Source organism: Trichosurus vulpecula, chromosome 1, assembly GCF_011100635.1.
Source record: "Trichosurus vulpecula isolate mTriVul1 chromosome 1, mTriVul1.pri, whole genome shotgun sequence".
NCBI classification, from domain to species: Eukaryota; Metazoa; Chordata; class Mammalia; order Diprotodontia; family Phalangeridae; genus Trichosurus; species Trichosurus vulpecula.
In genome coordinates, this window is record NC_050573.1 from 540,473,459 (window position 1) to 540,491,496 (window position 18,038).

An 18,038-nucleotide genomic window follows, 5' to 3' on the forward strand; every position below is an offset into this window, starting at 1 on the left:
CTGAGAAAACAGAGTCAAATCACAATGAGATCCCTCGTTTTTCCTAGTCTACATGTAAAAAAAATCCTTAACATAATCCTCAATCTCCATTCCAGTCAGTGAAGAAGCGGTAGCACTACTTGCTAAGTCTATCCTCTCTTCTAACAGACTTGATCTTAAGCCCTCCCAGCTTTTCTAGCAGATTTCCCCTACAGTCATACCTTTGCTCTGATCTTTATTCTCTATTTCCTATCTCCTTTCCAGCCAAGGAGTGCAGTGCCTGGTTCACAGTCTTCTCTACATTCGAATCCCTGCCCTTTTACTAGGAGACTTCACTATGTATGTTGGTGCTACCTCAAATACCTAAAATCCTGTCTAACTGCTTTAGAAACATGTCCCAGTCTCCTTCATTCCTAAAAAAAAACCCAAAAACCCAAAACCCTTTAATTGACCCTGCCATTCCTTCAAGCTATTGTCTTCAATATCGTCATTCAGACACTTCACAGCCAAGCTTCTAGAAACCCTATCTACTACATTCTTTGCAGTCTGTTCCTATCCTCTCACTTATCATGCCCTTTAAATCTGGCTTCCAGCCTCATCAGTGGGCTCTTAACAGCTAAATTAGTAACCTTTTCTCAAGCCCTCATCCTTTTTGACCTCCCTGTAGCATTTGACCCTTTTGACTATTCTTTGTTTCTCTCTCTGTGGATTTTTTGTGACACTTCTTTCTCTCCTCATACCTATATCTGACTGCTCCTTCTCACTTCTTTTTGCTGGATCGTCATCCTTGAACTGCTCCATAACTATGAATGTTCCACAAGGCCCTAGACCCTTTTATCTTTTCTTTTTACACCCTCTTTCTCAGTAATCTCACCAACTCCTTTGAGTTCACTTGTCATCTCTCTGCAGATAACTCCCGGATTATTTGTATATACATTAGGGTTATATGTGTGCATACATACACACACATAATATGTATATTTATATACACACATATATACACACATGTATATATGTATACACACACACAAACATTTTCCTAGTCTTTCTTCTGAATACCAAGTTCTCACCACCAGTGGCCTGTTTCAACTGGATGTCCCTTACTCATCAAATATTCAACTTCTCCAAAACAACTCTTTGTCTTTCTTCCCCAACTTCCACTCTTCCCTGACTCCTGTTTCCTTCAAGAGCACCACTAAACTTTCAGCAACTCAGGATCATTTTTCCTTTATTCTCATTCACCTCCCATATCCAATCAGTTTTTAAGTCTTGTCTTTTCTTTCTTCACAACACATCTGGCATGATACAACCCCATTGTTCCACTCACACAGACACCATCATAGTTTAGGTTAGGGCTGTCCAAAATGCGGCCAGCAGGCTGCGTGAGGCCCGTAGTGAGATTTATGCACCCACCTACACGCAGAGAAATTTACATAAATGCTTTAGTAAACGAAGCCGAGCTACCTACCACAGAGCTCTCACTAAAATGGCAAATCAAAATATATTGTCTATTGTTAAAATAAAAACCTAAGGTTGGACAGCCCTGGTTTAGGTCATTATACCCTCTTTTCTATGCTATTGAAATAGCTTCCTGTTTCAGTAGTCTCCCTATCTCAGGTTTCTCTCTTATCCATCCCATCTTCCACATAGCTGCCAAACTACCATATACTTAAGGTACAAATATGGCGATGTCACTCTGCTACTCATGAAGTTCCACTAGTTCCCTTTTACTTCTAGTATAAAACACAGATTCCTCTGGCATTTTAAGGCCTTCACAGTATGGCTTCAGCCCATCTTTTCTGGTTTTTTTATACATTATTCCCTTCACATATTCAGTGTTCAGCCAAACTGGATGACTTATAAACAACATTCTATCTCTCATCTCTGTGTTTTTGTATAAGCTTTATCGCATACCTGGAATGTACTTCCTTCTCACCTCTCAGAAATCCCTAGCTTTGTTGAAGCTCAATTCAAGTGCAACCTCTTTATAAGAGGCCTTTCTTAATCCTCCCAGCTTTTACTGCCTACCTGCCCTTCCTAAAATTACCCTGTATTTAATTTACATATTTAATATTTATATTTACTTAAATATACATATTTCTCCTAATAGAATGTTAAATCCATGATTGTTTTAATTTTTCCTCCGTATCCTTAGACCTGACACAAAGTAGTTGCTTATTAAATGCTCATTGATTTTGTTACTAGTATTACTAGAATTATGCACATGTTATTAAATCAAAGCATTCTCACAGGATCTTTGACAAAATAATATGTGATTAGAAAAACTTTTGTCTTTATTTTAATTCCATAGGTATAGCTAAACACTTCCGTTTTGGAAACCAGGAAGATGCCCATGAATTTCTTCGATACACTGTTGATGCAATGCAGAAAGCATGCCTGAATGGCAGCACTAAGTAAGTGCAAACACTGTAACGATATTTTCTTCTACTTGTACCTCTGTGTAATTAAACTTTTTTTTTTGCCAGTTTTTGTTGAAAAGCAAGTAATTTGCTTTACCTTTCAGCAATATATTTTTTTAAACATCTATGCTGATTGCTGAGATTACCTTCAAACTTCAAAATGATTAAGGAAAAGAATAGGCCCCCAGTTATCAGCCCCCAAGTAGACATGTTTTTCCTTGATATAATTTAATATTGTTATATATAAGCAGAAATCAGAGTTAGTGGATTTTTGTAGTGATTTTATTGACCATCTCATTATCACTTCAAATTTAAAATTTTGAAAATTGGACTGGTTCTCCTTTTTAGTCATTTTCGCTTTTTTTCCCAAGACTAGAAAGAAACCTTGATGTTATCTTGCTTTCCCTTATATCCAATCTGTCATGCCTGTCTTGACCAACTCTTGTCATTCCTTCCTTTGAAATATTTGTGATTTACCCTTTTCTTTCCATAATCAGTGCCACTGCCCAAGTCTGGGTTCTTATACACATTCTCACCTGTGTTACTTTGATGACTTTCTAACTGGTGTCCATACCTCCAATCTCGCTACTTTCTAATCCATAATGTATAATTCTGTCAGGCTAATCTTATTCATCGTGTCACTCCTTGTTCAGGAACCTACTGTGTCTTCCTACTGCATGCAAAGGCCAAAGTCCTTTGTCTGGCTTTCAAGTGTTTCCACAAGCCCCACCCTTCCTCTTTGGCTTTATTTTCGTCTGTTTCCCAAAGCCTTACTATTCTTTGTGCCATATGGGCTTCTGGGCCTTTTTGCTCATTCCTCTACCTGAAATGTCCTCTATTCCCACCTCTTTCTAAATTCTACTGGTCCTTTAAGGCCCAACTAAGATACTACTTTTTTCTTAAATTTGCTTCATCCTACTGTAATCTTTCCCATCTCTGAGTATTTTATCCTACTTAATAATCAGCATCACAGAATTTAGCATTTGCATGTTTTATTTTTGTCTCCCAGCTACATTGTAAGAACCTTGACTTCACTGCTAGAATAGCACGTAGGACACCTATCTTCTTATGCACCCTGAGCTTTTAGATCAGTGCCCTTATAAATGAAAGCTGGGACCCTGAATTTTACATAGAATTGTAGTACCATATTTCCCCATGTATAAGACGCAACCTTTTCCAAAAAATTTGGGGTCTAAAAACTGGGTGCGTCTTATACAGCGGTTGTAGATTTTTTTACGTGTGTTTCCCGCTTTTTCGCACTTGTTGTCTTTGTGCTCGTTGTTTCACATTTGTTACCGGTATGTTAAGTTACATTTTGCCACGTTCTGCTCAGACATGGCTCAGAAAAGATTTTTGTACAGTGCTGAATTCAAGTTAAAAGTGATCCAGTTTGCAAAAGTGAATGGAAATCGTGCTACTGAATTTAAGTTTGGTCCTCCTCCAACTGAGAAAACAATCCGAGACTGGCTACGGTAAGAAGAAACCCTACTGAAAACGCCACGGCAGAAGAAGGCCATGAGAGGCAAGTCAGCAAAATGGCCTGATTTAGAGAGGGAATTGAAGATAGGGATTGAAGAGCAAAGGGCAATTGGAATTTCTGTGTCCACAAAGATGGTTCAGCATGAGGCAAGAAGAATTGCTGATGAAAAAGTAGTTACTGATTTCAAAGGAGGACACAATTGGTACTTCAGGTTCATGAAACGGAATGGACTAAGCATGCGTGCATGCACCAGACTTGGCCAAAAGATGCCTGAAAGCTATGAGCAGATGAATAAAACTTGAGTTCAATAACTTTATGCGATACATTTTTTTTTTCCCAATTTCGGGCCCCAAAATTAAGGTGCATCTTATACGTGGGGAAATATGGTACATTCTTGATTTCCAAGTAGTCTTTTCCATTCAAGGCAAGATGAAAACACTTCCTATTTATACTAAACAATACAAACTTCAGTAACCCAAACACAAGAAAGGTAGTGAGTTGTTGAGTCATTTTTCAGTCATGTCTGTCTGTTTGTGACCCCATTTGGGGTTTTCTTGGCAAATATATTGGAGTGGTTTGCCATTTCCATCTTCAGCTTTCATTTTACAGATGAGGAACTGAGGAAAGCAGGGTTAAGTGACTTGCTCAGGGTTACATAGCTAGTAAGTGGCTGAGACCAGATTTGAACTTAAGAAGATAAGTCTTCCTGACTGCAGGCCTGGCACTCTAGCTACTGTACCATGTAGAGATCATGTATAAAAGAGATTTCAGTAGTCTTGCTGTTTGAACATGACTGAGTCAAAGAGGAGACTGAGATAGAGTGAAGGTTGGTGAGTCAAGAGTGAGAATCAGATACTAGAAAGAGTAATGTGTAATGGGAAAGGCATTCACTCAGGCAGTGTGGTAGAGGGGAGAGAGTACTGGACAGTTAAAAGGCCTGATTTCTGTTCCTAGTCCTGTGATGAGTCAACCTGAATCTCAGTTTCTTCTCTCTGTACAGTGAGGATAACACAATTGCTACATTTCATATGGTTGTTGTACCTCTCAGATGAGATGATATTTGCAAAGGTACTTTGAAAGTTAAAGCTATTTCCGTTAATTTTATTGATAGTACAGCTATACAAAATATTTTTCATTATTCAGAGCATCTATATTTATGACTGATATCATGTAATCTATGGTTTCTGAATTCTTATAGAATTTAAACTTGTCCTTTGATTTAGATAGCTAGTCCTAGGCATGTGCTTTTAAGAATAGGTATTACTTTCTTAGGTGTAGCAAAAATCTTCTTATCCATAGTGATCTAGCTATTAAAAAAATTCAGCGTACCTAATTTATTTTCAGATTGGACCGGCACTCCCAGGCTACCACACTTGTTTGTCAAATTTTTGGAGGCTACCTGAGATCTCGAGGTATGATCTAATGTATTTCATGGATTTAAAATTTAATGTTTGATCATGATATTGCATTTGTGTTCAGCCATCATAACAGTTGGTCTTGCCGTAATGATTGTATTTTGCTAAACTTTTTCATTTTGATTTTAGTGAAGTGTATGAACTGCAAAGGAGTTTCTGATACCTTCGATCCATACCTTGATATTCCACTGGAAATAAAGGTAAATTATGTGTTTGTTGTAATAGCCAAGGATAAAGAAACTTAGTAATGCCCATTGTGGCTCTCCATGCTAGATTTGTACATACTGGTTTATATAAGGTTGCTTATAAGTTATGTATCTAAGATGTTCAGACTTAATGGCTGCCCTGGGCAGAAACTAGAAAACCTGTACACACATTTACTATTTCTTTAGCATTACTATCTTCCAGTGGAAGATAGCATAGTGAAACATCACCTAATGAGAAATAAAAATCACATTTCATTGATCATAATAACTAAAATCTTTCTTTTGCTTTCTAGTTGTATGCAATAGTGTATCATTGGAAATCTACCATATTAGATAGTATTTCCAGGAGCCACAAAAGAGCAGGGGGTCAGGCCAGTGATGGGTTGCTAACTCCTTGCCACATGGCATTGGTCATGTTCTTTATTGATTCTGTTTGTGAGAGAATTCCCTCTTTTTATGCTTGACTACTTAGATAAATACCATTTACTCCTCAATTCCCCATAGCTTATTGGCCCATTTTTGCCTGATGATCTCTGGTGTCTAAATATGACTACTCCAGGGAGTAGTGTTGCACTCACTCAGACAGTAAGAACTGTAATCCAACCTATGGGCTCCATAGAAACAACTAAAACTACTGAAACAAAAGATTGAGTATTGTTTGAGAAAGCACTATGCATTTTCAAATGATTCAGTGTAAATCTCTTCATAAAATTCTCAGCTGTGTTTGTCATATAAAAGGCAAAGACCTAGTTCCACTCTATTTCCCTGTCCATTTTATACCGTGCTCCAGATTAGTTTTCCTTAAAGCATATCTCTGATAATGTTAATCTCATCCCAGTCAATCAGTGGCTCCCCCTTGCCTACCAAGTAAGGTTATTATGCAATTCTGGTGATGTTACTCTCCAAAATAATCAGTGGCCTCCCATTGTTTACCAAGTAAAATTATTACTCAGTTCAGTATTCAGGATCTTCCACGTTAGGGATCCAGTCTGTCTTTTTGTATATTCTCTAGTGTTCTCTTATACTCAGCCAAATTGGACTTTTCATTGTTTCCTAAATATATCCCTTTATTTTGAAGCTTTTCTTTCCTCAGATATAAGGCTCCTCCTGTCCCTTCCCCAATTCTTATTGAAATCATGCCAGTCCTAGAAAGGCACAGTTCTACCTTCCTCTCAAATCTTTACCTGATTTTGTATCCCTGCATTCTTGCAACAATTTCTCCCTCTTCTGAACTGCTGTAGATCTTTTTTACTTTTATGACATTTATCTTATTTGTGGTTTTTTTTTAAAAAAATCCTTTTAACTAGATTATAAACTCTTTAAGGGTAGAGCATGGGTCTTTTTTTTAGCTTTTGTACCCTCTGTATCTCTTAGTACAGTGCTTAGCATATAATAGACATTCAATAAATATTTCTTAAATTGAGCTAAAAGATATAATCACAAGTTTAGTCCATGGCCTCAGTTGACATAGTTAGACACAAGTTTGTTTGTTGGGTTTTTTTGCATAAGTCCTAGTTCTACTCTAAAATGTAGACGTATACCTTACCTGATGTAATACTTGATTTTCCAAACGTGAGATCTATTAAAGCCAGAATTTTTCCTCCTTGGTGTGCTTACATTGGCTTCATTTGGAAAAGAGTTCAGCAAGCATTTGTTAAATGCCTACTGTGTCCAAGGTGCTGGATATAAAAAAATAAAAATAAGAGTTTCCACCATCAAAACAATTACATTCTATCGGATTCTAAAATACACTTGTCAATGTCCTAAACTCCAAATTCAGTTATTATACACCTCTAGGGGGAAGATGCTCAGACTTTATGAAGTCTCTAATTTTAAAAAGTGAATAAAATAATGAGTGGTATACGGAAGTGAAAAATTTACTCTCTGTGGTAAAGTTCAGTACCATCCTTTTTTAGTATAAAAGATTCTTTTGTGGATGGCAAGGGGTTTACATAAATTTTCATGTTTTTTTAGTCTTTGTATTACGATACTTCAAGGATTTGTGATTTCTTCCTTGTGAATAATTCTTTTATTGATACAGATCGAAACTCCTTTATATTTTAGTAGATATTCTCAAGAGTAACTGTGACTGAAACACTTATCGTCCTGTGGCCAGCCTGATGATGAGCTTCTTACCATCACTTATCAAGGCTAGTTGTCAGGAAACAGACATACAGGCCATCACTGAGCTGTACTTGTAACCTACTTGGGTAGGACCTGCCGAAGCTCTACTGGCAGAGTCTTTGAGAGCCCAAGGTCTCAAAGGTGCCTTTGCCAGGTCAAGGTGTCAAGAGTAGGACGTAAGGTGACAGTTGGGTGTTAATATTATAATTGTTTTTGTAGTAGTGTTTGAAATAAAATACTTAACTGTCTTTCTGACTTCTAGGCTGCCCAGAGTGTCAACAAAGCCTTGGAACAGTTTGTGAAGCCTGAGCAGTTAGATGGAGAAAATTCCTATAAATGTAGCAAGTAAGATGAACATTGTCATCTCATTTTGGTTTCCTAAAGCACATATTTTTTTTTTAAAAAGGTGGAGGTAAGGGGAGGGAGTCAAGAAGACAGCAGCAATTCTTCACCCACATACTGTCTTTTCTTTCTTTTTTCAGTAAGTTTTATTGATAACCTTTTGTTTTTACATCATTGTCATTTCTGGATAATTACCTTGATGGCAAAAGTATTTTCCCAGATAACTTTTCTGTAGTAGCTTACCTCTTCCCACACAGCTGACAGAGATGTGTAGAGAATATAAGATCTCATTGTTTAATCTGTCTATTACAAAAAAGATATGTCTTGATAGGACAAAATTAAGCCTTGAAAGTTCTCAAACAAGGTGTCTCCAGGACCTAGTAAAGTTATAAATAATCGATAATCAGTTCAGCCAGAGAAAACTTTAAACATTCATATCAAACAAGATATGAGATAGTGAGATACGTGCTTATGAAAGATGTTCACCATTGTAAAAGCCCAAGTAGAAAGATTCCTTATCATTGGCCGGGTGCTCTGGATTTGCCTGTTCACCGATTGTGCTGATTGAATTGGACCTGAAATACTATAGGTCTAACCAGTGAGGGTCATAGTTATTCAAGAGATCAGTCTAGGTTGGAAAAACAAAGTGAATCAAGAATGCATATTGCCCGGATTACAAAATGTGATCGGATTGACAGCTAAATGAGATATCCTATATGTGTGGGTGATTATACACCAATTTCAATGATTCCCATTGCTTTTCACTGCTGCAAAAGCCCATTTTAAACACCTGTGTTCTCTATCCTCTTCTTACTATTGTCCATCTTAGAGCTGGGTTGTAATATGCACTTTATCAGTAAGTTCATCTTTCTGGCATACAAGGTGTCCATAAAGTCTGTGTGCAATTTAAAATAGTTGTAACTTTGTAACTGTATGTTATAGAAAGAATCTATAAAAAGCAAAAGAAAGAAGAAACACTTAATTTTTTTATAGTTCTTGTTAATTTTCAACATGTCCACCATCATTACTAATACAAAGGGTAATATAATTCTGTAGTTTGCAGAAAAATATTTTCAAGCTGATTTTCAGTAATGCCAGCAATCACGTCAGTTATCCTAGCTTGCAAGTCTTCTTTAGATTGAGGTTTGATTGAATAAACATTATTTTTCACATGTCCCCATAAAAAGAAATCTAATGACATCAAATCTGGCGAATATGGAAGCCAAGAAAATGGTAGACTTTGGACAGCGGTGGTAGATTTTAGCTCAGCCTACCAACGAACACAATTTACTTTCTCTTCTAGTGAAGCCATAGGTCAACAGTAATCCTGAAAAATAAGTAATTTTTAAGTTGACTAAAAATAAACATAAAATTTCTAAAGACAAAAATAAACTAGATACATCAAGCTTTCTAATCCTTGTTGCAGATTCTATCACATATAGTTACAAAGTTACAATTATTTTAAATTGCACATGGACTTTATGGATACATAATATGCTATAGCCTAAAAACTCCACTTCAGACTTCCACTTGTATAAACTAAACCATTTCTTGACCTTATTAGTTTAATTGAGTCTAATCTAGAAGAGAGAAGGAAGACTAGTGAACTTGTTCTAGATTAACCAGTTACTTCTCTGATTTTTATCTATTCAAAATTAAGACCTATCTTGTTTTCCCTTCCATCCTTCATTAGAAGAGACGTCTTGTTCTCTTTTTAAATTTTGAAACTGCTTTTCTTGGCTGTTTTGTGTGTGTGTGTGTGTGTCTGTGTGTGTGTCTGTGTGTGTGTGTGTGTGTCTGTGTGTGTATTTCCCTGAGGCAGTTTTAATAACCCTCTGAAGATCAGCAGATACTTTTGCACTAGCATTTAGAACCAGTGTTTTGGCTTGACCTGAATTATTTGGCCAAGATCTCATTTATAAACTTGCCATGTCATGTGTTATTTGTTTTTGCCTTGCACTTTTGTCTGAGGAAGCTGTCCTTATAGATAGCCCTCAGATAAAATTCCTTTGTTGTAGTTGTTAGCCAATAATATTCCAACAACATGTCTTTTTGTATGTCTCAATCATGTAGTAATGATTCTTTCCTAATGTTGAGCTACATTCACAATTTTAGAAAATGATTTCTTTAATGGAGATTGTGGTTACAATAATAATAATGAAATAGTCCCATAATTGGGGCACTTGTTTCTGTTTGTGATACTTTTATATAAATGATAACAGATTGAGTACTGCTGAAGATAGTTATAACTCAAATTTACAGTGTCTTAGGTTTTACAAAGCCATTTACTAAGAATAGTTCTGTAAGGTTGATAGTGCAAGTATTATCCTCATTTTAGAGTTGAGGAAACTGAGATTCAGAGGTTAAATGACTTAACCATGGTCACATAAGCTAAATAAGAATCAGAGCTAGAATTTGAACCCAGGCAGACTTCTTGATTTTTAGATCCATTGTTCTCCCAACTGCAATAAAGTAAATATGATTTACATTTCAGAAGACCATTTCTCATCAAGCCTTCATCTGTAATTCAACTTAGTCAATATTATAACTTACTATGGGGATTTTTGGAAATTTAACCTTTCTATTTTGTTACAAGTTACAAAAAATATTTTATTCCCTGCTGTTAGTTTTAGGAAAGATGTGAAAAAAATTTAATGTATCAGTAACATTTACATTGTTTGATCACCATCTGGAGTGTTTTGATTTTTTAAGTTTCCTAAAGATCTGGAGCTGAGCTGGGCCCAGAATTGAACAGAGGGAGCAGTGGACAGGATTGCCTTTGGGAAATTGGGCAGTGCTTTTAAAGATCCCCACCAAGAACCTCATTGAAACAAAGGCCCATCTTTTTAACAGTATTCTTCTGGTGATACTGTGTGGCTTCAAGTCATAGAACATCAGTCTTGGAAGAATTAAAGTTGTGTTACCCAAAGGGCAGTGAAGTGGTACCTGGTGGGCATGAGTAAGTTGTAGCACATTATTCACAAAGAATTGGGCAAAGGAAATGATGTAAATGATGTCATCAGAGAAAGATCTTTGACTAGAAAAGGAGATAGGGTAGTCTTGTGGTGAGAGTGAAGGACAGTTGATAGAAAGCCCATGTGAAGACTAATGGGGCATGAAATGCCAGACCTAAAGGAAGGCCCATTGCATGCTGAATGGGGACTTTTTAGAGAATTTCGGGAGGACATGGACAAGAATTGCACAGGATGAGAGGGAAGGAATAGCTCATAATCTGCATCACTGCAGGCACTGCCCACGTTGATGGAGGTCACAGATGTACGAAGTCCTGATGAAAAATCTACAGGGCTCTATTAAATGCTCATTTCAGAAAATCATTCTGAAAAGTTTCAAGTTTAATTTCATTATGATTTTGTCTATTTTAGGGTTCATCGTATACTCTGAGCTTTGTCTCTCACTACACTGAACTCTAAACTTCTTTTGGAAATTAATTTGGGATGTTTGAAGAAAATATTAGCCATATTTTTTGAGCAAGTAAGAACATGAAGTACCAAAGAAAACATTCATCTCAAGTGTAACCAACTGTTTGTGCTTCTTTTAAGGTGTAAAAAGATGGTTCCAGCTTCAAAGAGGTTTACTATACATAGATCATCTAATGTTCTTACCTTATCTTTGAAACGGTTTGCAAATTTCAGTGGTGGAAAAATTGCCAAGGTATGTAGAACATATTTCCCATCTTTACGTTCAAATTTTTCAGATCTTAAGTATTAGCCCTTCATAAGTAGCCCCAAACTAACAGCAATATGTAACTAAATTTGTTTGTCTTGATTTTTCTGTGTCCTTTCTTTGTCCCTATAGTGTAGGGGATTCATTGCAGCCTTCTGGGAGAGAGAATAAACAGTATCAAAGAAACTAATAATAATAATAACTAATAGTGTAGTACTTTAAGGTTTGCAGAGTGCTTTATAAATTTATTTCATTTGATCCTCACAACAACCCTGGGAGGTAGGTGCTATCGTTACCCCCATTTTGCAGATAAGGAAACTGAGGTCGAAAGAGGTCACATCACTAGATAAGTGTCGGAAGCAGGACTTGAATTCAGGTCTCCCTGAGTCCAGGTCCCGTGCTCTACCCACAATGCCAGCTAGCTATCTTTTCTTTAGCATATACTTCAGATAATTGCTTATTCAGTTGATTAACTTGATTATTTGATAATTACTTATGGTAGAACTAATAAATATCATCTATGTTTCAGACTATAGTTAGTTATACATAGTAATGAAAAGATAGGGAGATCTTGGATAAGTGAAATTCCCAGAAAATGACCATACTTAATTAAGCCTACTTCCCTTCCAAAGTCTTTTTTACTTGAGTTTCTCAATAGTGGCAACATTGACTGATTTAAGTTTCACTTTCTTTCCCTTCTCCTTCCCACCCCTCTGGTGGACGTGCTAAGGAGCATTAAAGTGATCAAAAGGTAGGCAGCAGGAGGGAGAAGGAGAATGATTAGCTGATGAATAATCAAGGATTTATTGCCATTGTTCCCTAATTTCTGACCACCCGCTTCTTAGGAGACTGAAACACAGGAATTGTTATCATGACTATGACATTGTTCTTCAGAGAATTCATTTAATCTCTATGGAATCTATTTGGAGACAGGGGGGATAAATGTAGTAGGATTATACCTTAACATAGATTTACATAAACTCAGAGGTCAAATCATATTCCTTGAAACACAGTTAACATTTATTAAACCCTTGATATAACAACACAGCCTAAAAGGGAAGTGTTACTTTTCATCCCCTACTTTAGGACTGTGGAAGGGTTTCACTGTACTTTTAATGAGAGAGTTGTAAGAACTATCCTTTGTAAATTGTTCTAAAGCTATTAAGTAAAATGTGCATTCAGAAATGACTTTTTTTTCTTTCTTCCCACTTTTATTTAGGATGTGAAATATCCTGAGTATCTTGATATTCGACCATATATGTCTCAACCTAATGGAGAACCAATTATTTATGTTCTATATGCAGTGTTAGTGCATACTGGTTTTAGCTGTCATGCTGGTCATTACTACTGTTACATAAAGGTAAGTTCTTACGCATTCAAATTTATCGTTTAAAAAAACTGAAGTACTACTTTATAGTCTTTTCTTCCCTTCTATTATTTTAAAGTGAGCTGTCCTGTCTATGGTATTTTATTCTTCTCCAATTATAGCCACTGTAAGGATTTCATTCATTTTCTTTTGCAGGCTAGTAATGGACAATGGTACCAGATGAATGATTCCATTGTTTCTACCAGTGACATCAGATCAGTGCTTAACCAACAAGCTTATGTCCTCTTTTATATCAGGTACTGTGATTATAAACAAAATATCCATTTATCAGTCCACTGAAGTAAATGATTTTAAAATACTGACTTTTTGTTGGCACGTAGTAGGACCAAGGCTTAAATAAGGTTATCAGGATTTTTTGTCTTTTAGTAGGCTGCTGGAAGAATCAACAGCTGAATAAATAGTTTAGAAGATTGCCATATTCCACCTTTGAGCCAGGTTTCTTATATACAAATTGAATAGTGATGTGTAGTTTTCTTTCCAAGGAGAAGCTCTTTGTATTGTTCTTGGCATTGTAATATAAACAGTCTCTCTGTTTCATTTCTAGGTCCCATGATGTGAAAAATGGAGGTGAACACACTCATTCCATTCATACTCCAGGACAGTCTTCTCCTCGACCAGTGATCAATCAACGGGTAGTCAATAGTAAACAGACTGTGTCAGGTTTTATTGGACCACAACTTCCTCCTCATATGATAAAGGTAACATTTCATAGGTAGAGTACAAACTACTTGCTGTTAATTTGCTAATTTGTAGGCTGAACTAAATGGCCAATGAGATCCCTTTGAATTTTGAAAAAAAATTAGGTTTTGGCTGTAAAGGGGGAGCACAAACTGTCTTTCTCGTACCTGGGTGGCATTTCCCAGTGTTGTGTGTTAGTGGTATGATTAAGTGGATGAGTGGAAGTAAGTTACTTGTAGACAGGAAAGGGCCTCTAGGAACTCTTTCAAAGAAAATAAATGTGGCCCTATTGTCAGGAGGCATTTTTTCCTTCTTGTCAAAATTGAGAACTTGTCTAATCAGTGTGCGTGTGTGTGTGTGTGTGAGAGAAAAAGTTTGATTCTTTCAGTCCTCCATAGCTGGCTTCACTAATGAAAAAATCCATTTTTCCAAAGGAAGCAAATGTATTTTGTGATTGTAAGTGTATGTGCATGGGTGGATGTACTCGGGGGAAGAAGGATAAAAAGGAAGAGAGAAGGAAGGGTACTAGAAGGGAGAAAAGTAAAGAAGGGGAAATTGGATGGGGGGAGGGAGATTAAGGGGGAGAGATGGAAGAGAAGATAATGTTACGTTAAGCTTCTAGTTAAGTTTTTTAAAAGTATGTATGATCAAAGAAAATACGTAATTGAATACAACTTTGAATGTGTGTGTGTGTGTGTGTGTGTGTGTGTGTGTGTGAGATTGAAATACTAATTGTTTATGATATTTTACTTGCAGAATTCTAATCATTTAAATGGGACTGGACCCTTGAAAGAAACTCCAAGCTGTTCTGTAGCAAGTGCTAGTAATCCTAATTTAAACAGAGCAAGTTCTGCTCCTGCTTCAACTTCTATTCAGAACTGGACAGTTAACAGACCCTCAATTATTCCTGAGCCTCCCAAGAAGCAAAAAATCACTATCAGTATTCATAACAAGTTGCCTGTTAGACAAGGTCAGTCTCAACCTAATCTTCACAACAGTTCTTTAGAAAACCTCAGCAAGTCCATTCCCTCATCTACCATTACTAATTCTTCTGCATTACAATCTACCTCAAATGCATCGACAATGTCAGTTGCTACTAAAGTATCAAAACAGATCACACCTAGTGAATCTTGTTCCAAGCCAGTAATGAATGGCAAGTCCAAGCTCACCTCCAGCGTGCTGGTCCCTTATGGTGCAGAGTCTTCAGAAGAATCTGATGAGGAGTCAAAGGGGCTGGGTAAGGAGAATGGCCATGCAAAACCTCTTAATGGACTTCTGACTGGAAATGGAGTTGGTATACTCCCAAACGCTTGTTCTTCCTGTCAAGATGCTGAAGATGATGAGGCTTCTCATCATGAACTGCCAGAAACTGTGACAGTAAATGGTGCTAATAGTGTAGAGAATAGTGAACCTAAAGAAAATGGACTGTCATTTGATGATCCCACTTGCCAAGTCAAGCCTGCTAAACATTCAGAAAATCCCTTTTCTAAGACAAATGGATTACATGGAAAGGTGAGCATTCCTCATCGGTTTACACATTTTAAAGGGGTGGCTTTAAACTTAACAGTAATAGTAATTCACCCACCAACAGAGATGAAAAGAATTGTACCACTGGTATATTTAAAGAGGTATTTTGTTTTTTATTTTAGTTGATGCCTACTCCTTTGCCTCCACTCCCAGAAGACAGAATTGTAGAGTCTTTCAGATTCAGCAACAAATTAAAAAGCTTGACTGATGATATAAGGTAATACAAGAATAAGCAATCTTAATGAAAGTCCTTTGTCATTAATCTCATTGGCTACTACAGCTCTGTAGTATTTAAACAAATGTTAGAGGACTTTTTTCACTTAATTACTATTACTGTACTACTTGTGCATTTTAACTGATCTGCATGTGATTTCCTGAAATGACCTTTTAATATCATAGACTAACTTGGAAAATTTTTCAAAAATGTAGTTTTTCTGCGCCAAATTTTCTACTTTTTTTTTTTAATGTATGAGTCTGACAGCCCATTTAAATTAAACTCATTCAGGTAGCATGTTCTTCCCCCCAAATAGCCTTTTCTTTTCAGTTGTAATTGTGGTTGCTGTCCTCGTTTTGGGGATTATAACTTCATAGTACATCGTTAATAATAATAATATGTTTATACACTTAAGTACCATATTTACTTGCATAATTTCCCCCATTTTCTCTTAGGTATTTTCACTCTAAATAGTAGGGACAAGGGTGTGAAGGGGAAGCATCTGCAGCCTGCCACCCTTCATTAATCTTTGGGATTTTCTCTGCCATTTGAGATTTCCCTGCCTGTGTAACTGCCAAAGAGTTACAGTGGCAGAAATATTGGCATATTCATTACCAGGTTGGCCACAGGGTGATGAATTTTTCAGTCACAGCAGTTCTTGATCATCTTAGTCATAGAGGAGGTACAAACTGTTGCTAGAACCTGTAACACACTGACCAAAGTACAGACCCTTGAAGTGTTCAAGTATAGGTATCTTAACACTTCTTTTCAGTAATTCCTTATTGGTGATTTAAAGGCATTTTTTTTTTTAGAGTAGCCTTTCAAACTTAAGCAATTTTGATCCAGGGGAAAAGAGGTGCAGGCAGCTGCTACAGCTCTCATTCATTGCTCTACCCTTTCCACCAGTGCTGAAGGGTTACTGGGAAGAAGGTAGCCCTGTACTCCTTAGTGGGGAGGTAGGTGGGAAGTAAGTAGTTGAGCCATGAAAGAGAGGTGAATCTTCTGAGCATAGTCAGGGCAAGGAGTCAGTTTCCCCTCAAACCTTTTGCCTGCTCTGAAGAAGCCTCTGCTACTACTAGTGATTACCATTTCAGTGCAGAAAGAAAAAGTAGAGGAGGGCAAATTATGTGACATAAACATTTTTCTTGACTGATATGGTACTAATTGAAATATTGAAGAAGTTGAGGTAGTATTTTGAGTAATAATAATGTAAATATTATACCATATGTCTTGTAATTAATAATGAAGGTATAAAATACATTTCCTCTCAGAAGTAAAGGGATCTTCTATTTAGGGTAAATTACCACTTCCAAGAGTACCATGTGATTTATTTCGAATTTTTACATTATTTAGAATAATAGAATATTGGCTCAGTAAGTTAGGGCCTTTATAGAGATGACTTACTCCAGCCCCCTGTTTGAGAGTTGAAGGAACTGAGGATCAAGAGGTTAAATTAGTTCCCGAAGGTGCTATGTTATAGCTAAGCCTAGAATCTAGATCTTCTAGTCAAATGCGTTTTCCCATATAATTTTTTTTTTACTGCCTCTTTATTTGGAGGATATTCTGTTCACTTTGTTTCATTGTATTGAATTTCTAACTAATAATGATTATCACCCCAGATTGGACTTTTAAAAAATGATGATTTCTGCTTATCTTATTTACAGAAATTCAGCTTAATAGATTGCGAATGATTATTATCAATTACAAGTTGGCTATTTATCCCAGAATGTAAATCAAATCTGAGGCTATTTTTTCACCTTTAAAAACCTTCCTTATAAAATTAACCCAATTCTAGTAGAGTAAAAGATGTACTGCGGGGACCAATGTCTAGGCTCCAATAGGCCCCAAACTCTAGGGGTTAATGGTGCTAGCTGGTGATCTGGGGCACCATTGGGGTTTTTACACTGAGTTTCTAAGAGGGTACCTGTAGAATAGAATTCTTCAGGCAACAGAACTTCATGAAAGGCTGAGATGTAAGTAAAAAAGCAACAACTTAGATGAAGAACTGTTAGACTTGAGCAAAGATGAACTCCGTAGACTTGAGGCTGGTGTATTATATACCTAGGAGAAGAGGAGACATTGTAATCAGTCAAGGTAGCAGGTTCAGCATTTATCATTAGCACTTCCTCAGAAAGCCAAGGACAGTTGTTAATCCCTCCTTCCACCTCCACAGCAGGGGTATCACTGGGAATCTGGAGATACAGAATCCTGGTGCCCCTTTTGGTGCCATCTAGCTTTGTGACCCTGAGCAAGTCACTTGGTCTTTCTGGGTTTCTTTTTCCTTATTTCTATTATGTTGGGTGTTTGAGAGGAGTCAGGACAAAATTGGTTCTAGGGTTCCTTCCAGACCTTATATTCTGTGACTTTAAATTTTTCTTTGGATGAATACCAGATGAATATTTGGTTGAATACATACCAGAGGTTGAAACTAAATTATGGAACCCTAATGCTCAGCAGGAATTCTGGCAAATATTAAATTATGTTTCCAAGGGGGAGATAGAATCTAAATAAAAAGGGCGAATTAGTCATGACCAATAAAGCTGGTAAGATCATGGATTAAGACAAAAATACTTACTTTACTT

General features: G+C 36.7%; 1 protein-coding gene across 1 annotated transcript in view; it reads left to right on the forward strand.

The window, feature by feature from the left end:
* The window catches only part of USP42 (ubiquitin specific peptidase 42), a 58,741-nt gene that overhangs the window by 18,847 nt on the left and 21,856 nt on the right, over positions 1–18,038 (forward strand). The window contains exons 5-14 of the mRNA XM_036741432.1: positions 2,291–2,393; positions 5,224–5,291; positions 5,424–5,494; positions 7,887–7,969; positions 11,527–11,638; positions 12,870–13,010; positions 13,173–13,273; positions 13,582–13,735; positions 14,472–15,227; positions 15,365–15,459. Coding sequence (XP_036597327.1) covers positions 2,291–2,393; positions 5,224–5,291; positions 5,424–5,494; positions 7,887–7,969; positions 11,527–11,638; positions 12,870–13,010; positions 13,173–13,273; positions 13,582–13,735; positions 14,472–15,227; positions 15,365–15,459 — 1,684 coding nt within the window. The remainder of the gene's footprint in view (positions 1–2,290; positions 2,394–5,223; positions 5,292–5,423; positions 5,495–7,886; positions 7,970–11,526; positions 11,639–12,869; positions 13,011–13,172; positions 13,274–13,581; positions 13,736–14,471; positions 15,228–15,364; positions 15,460–18,038) is intronic.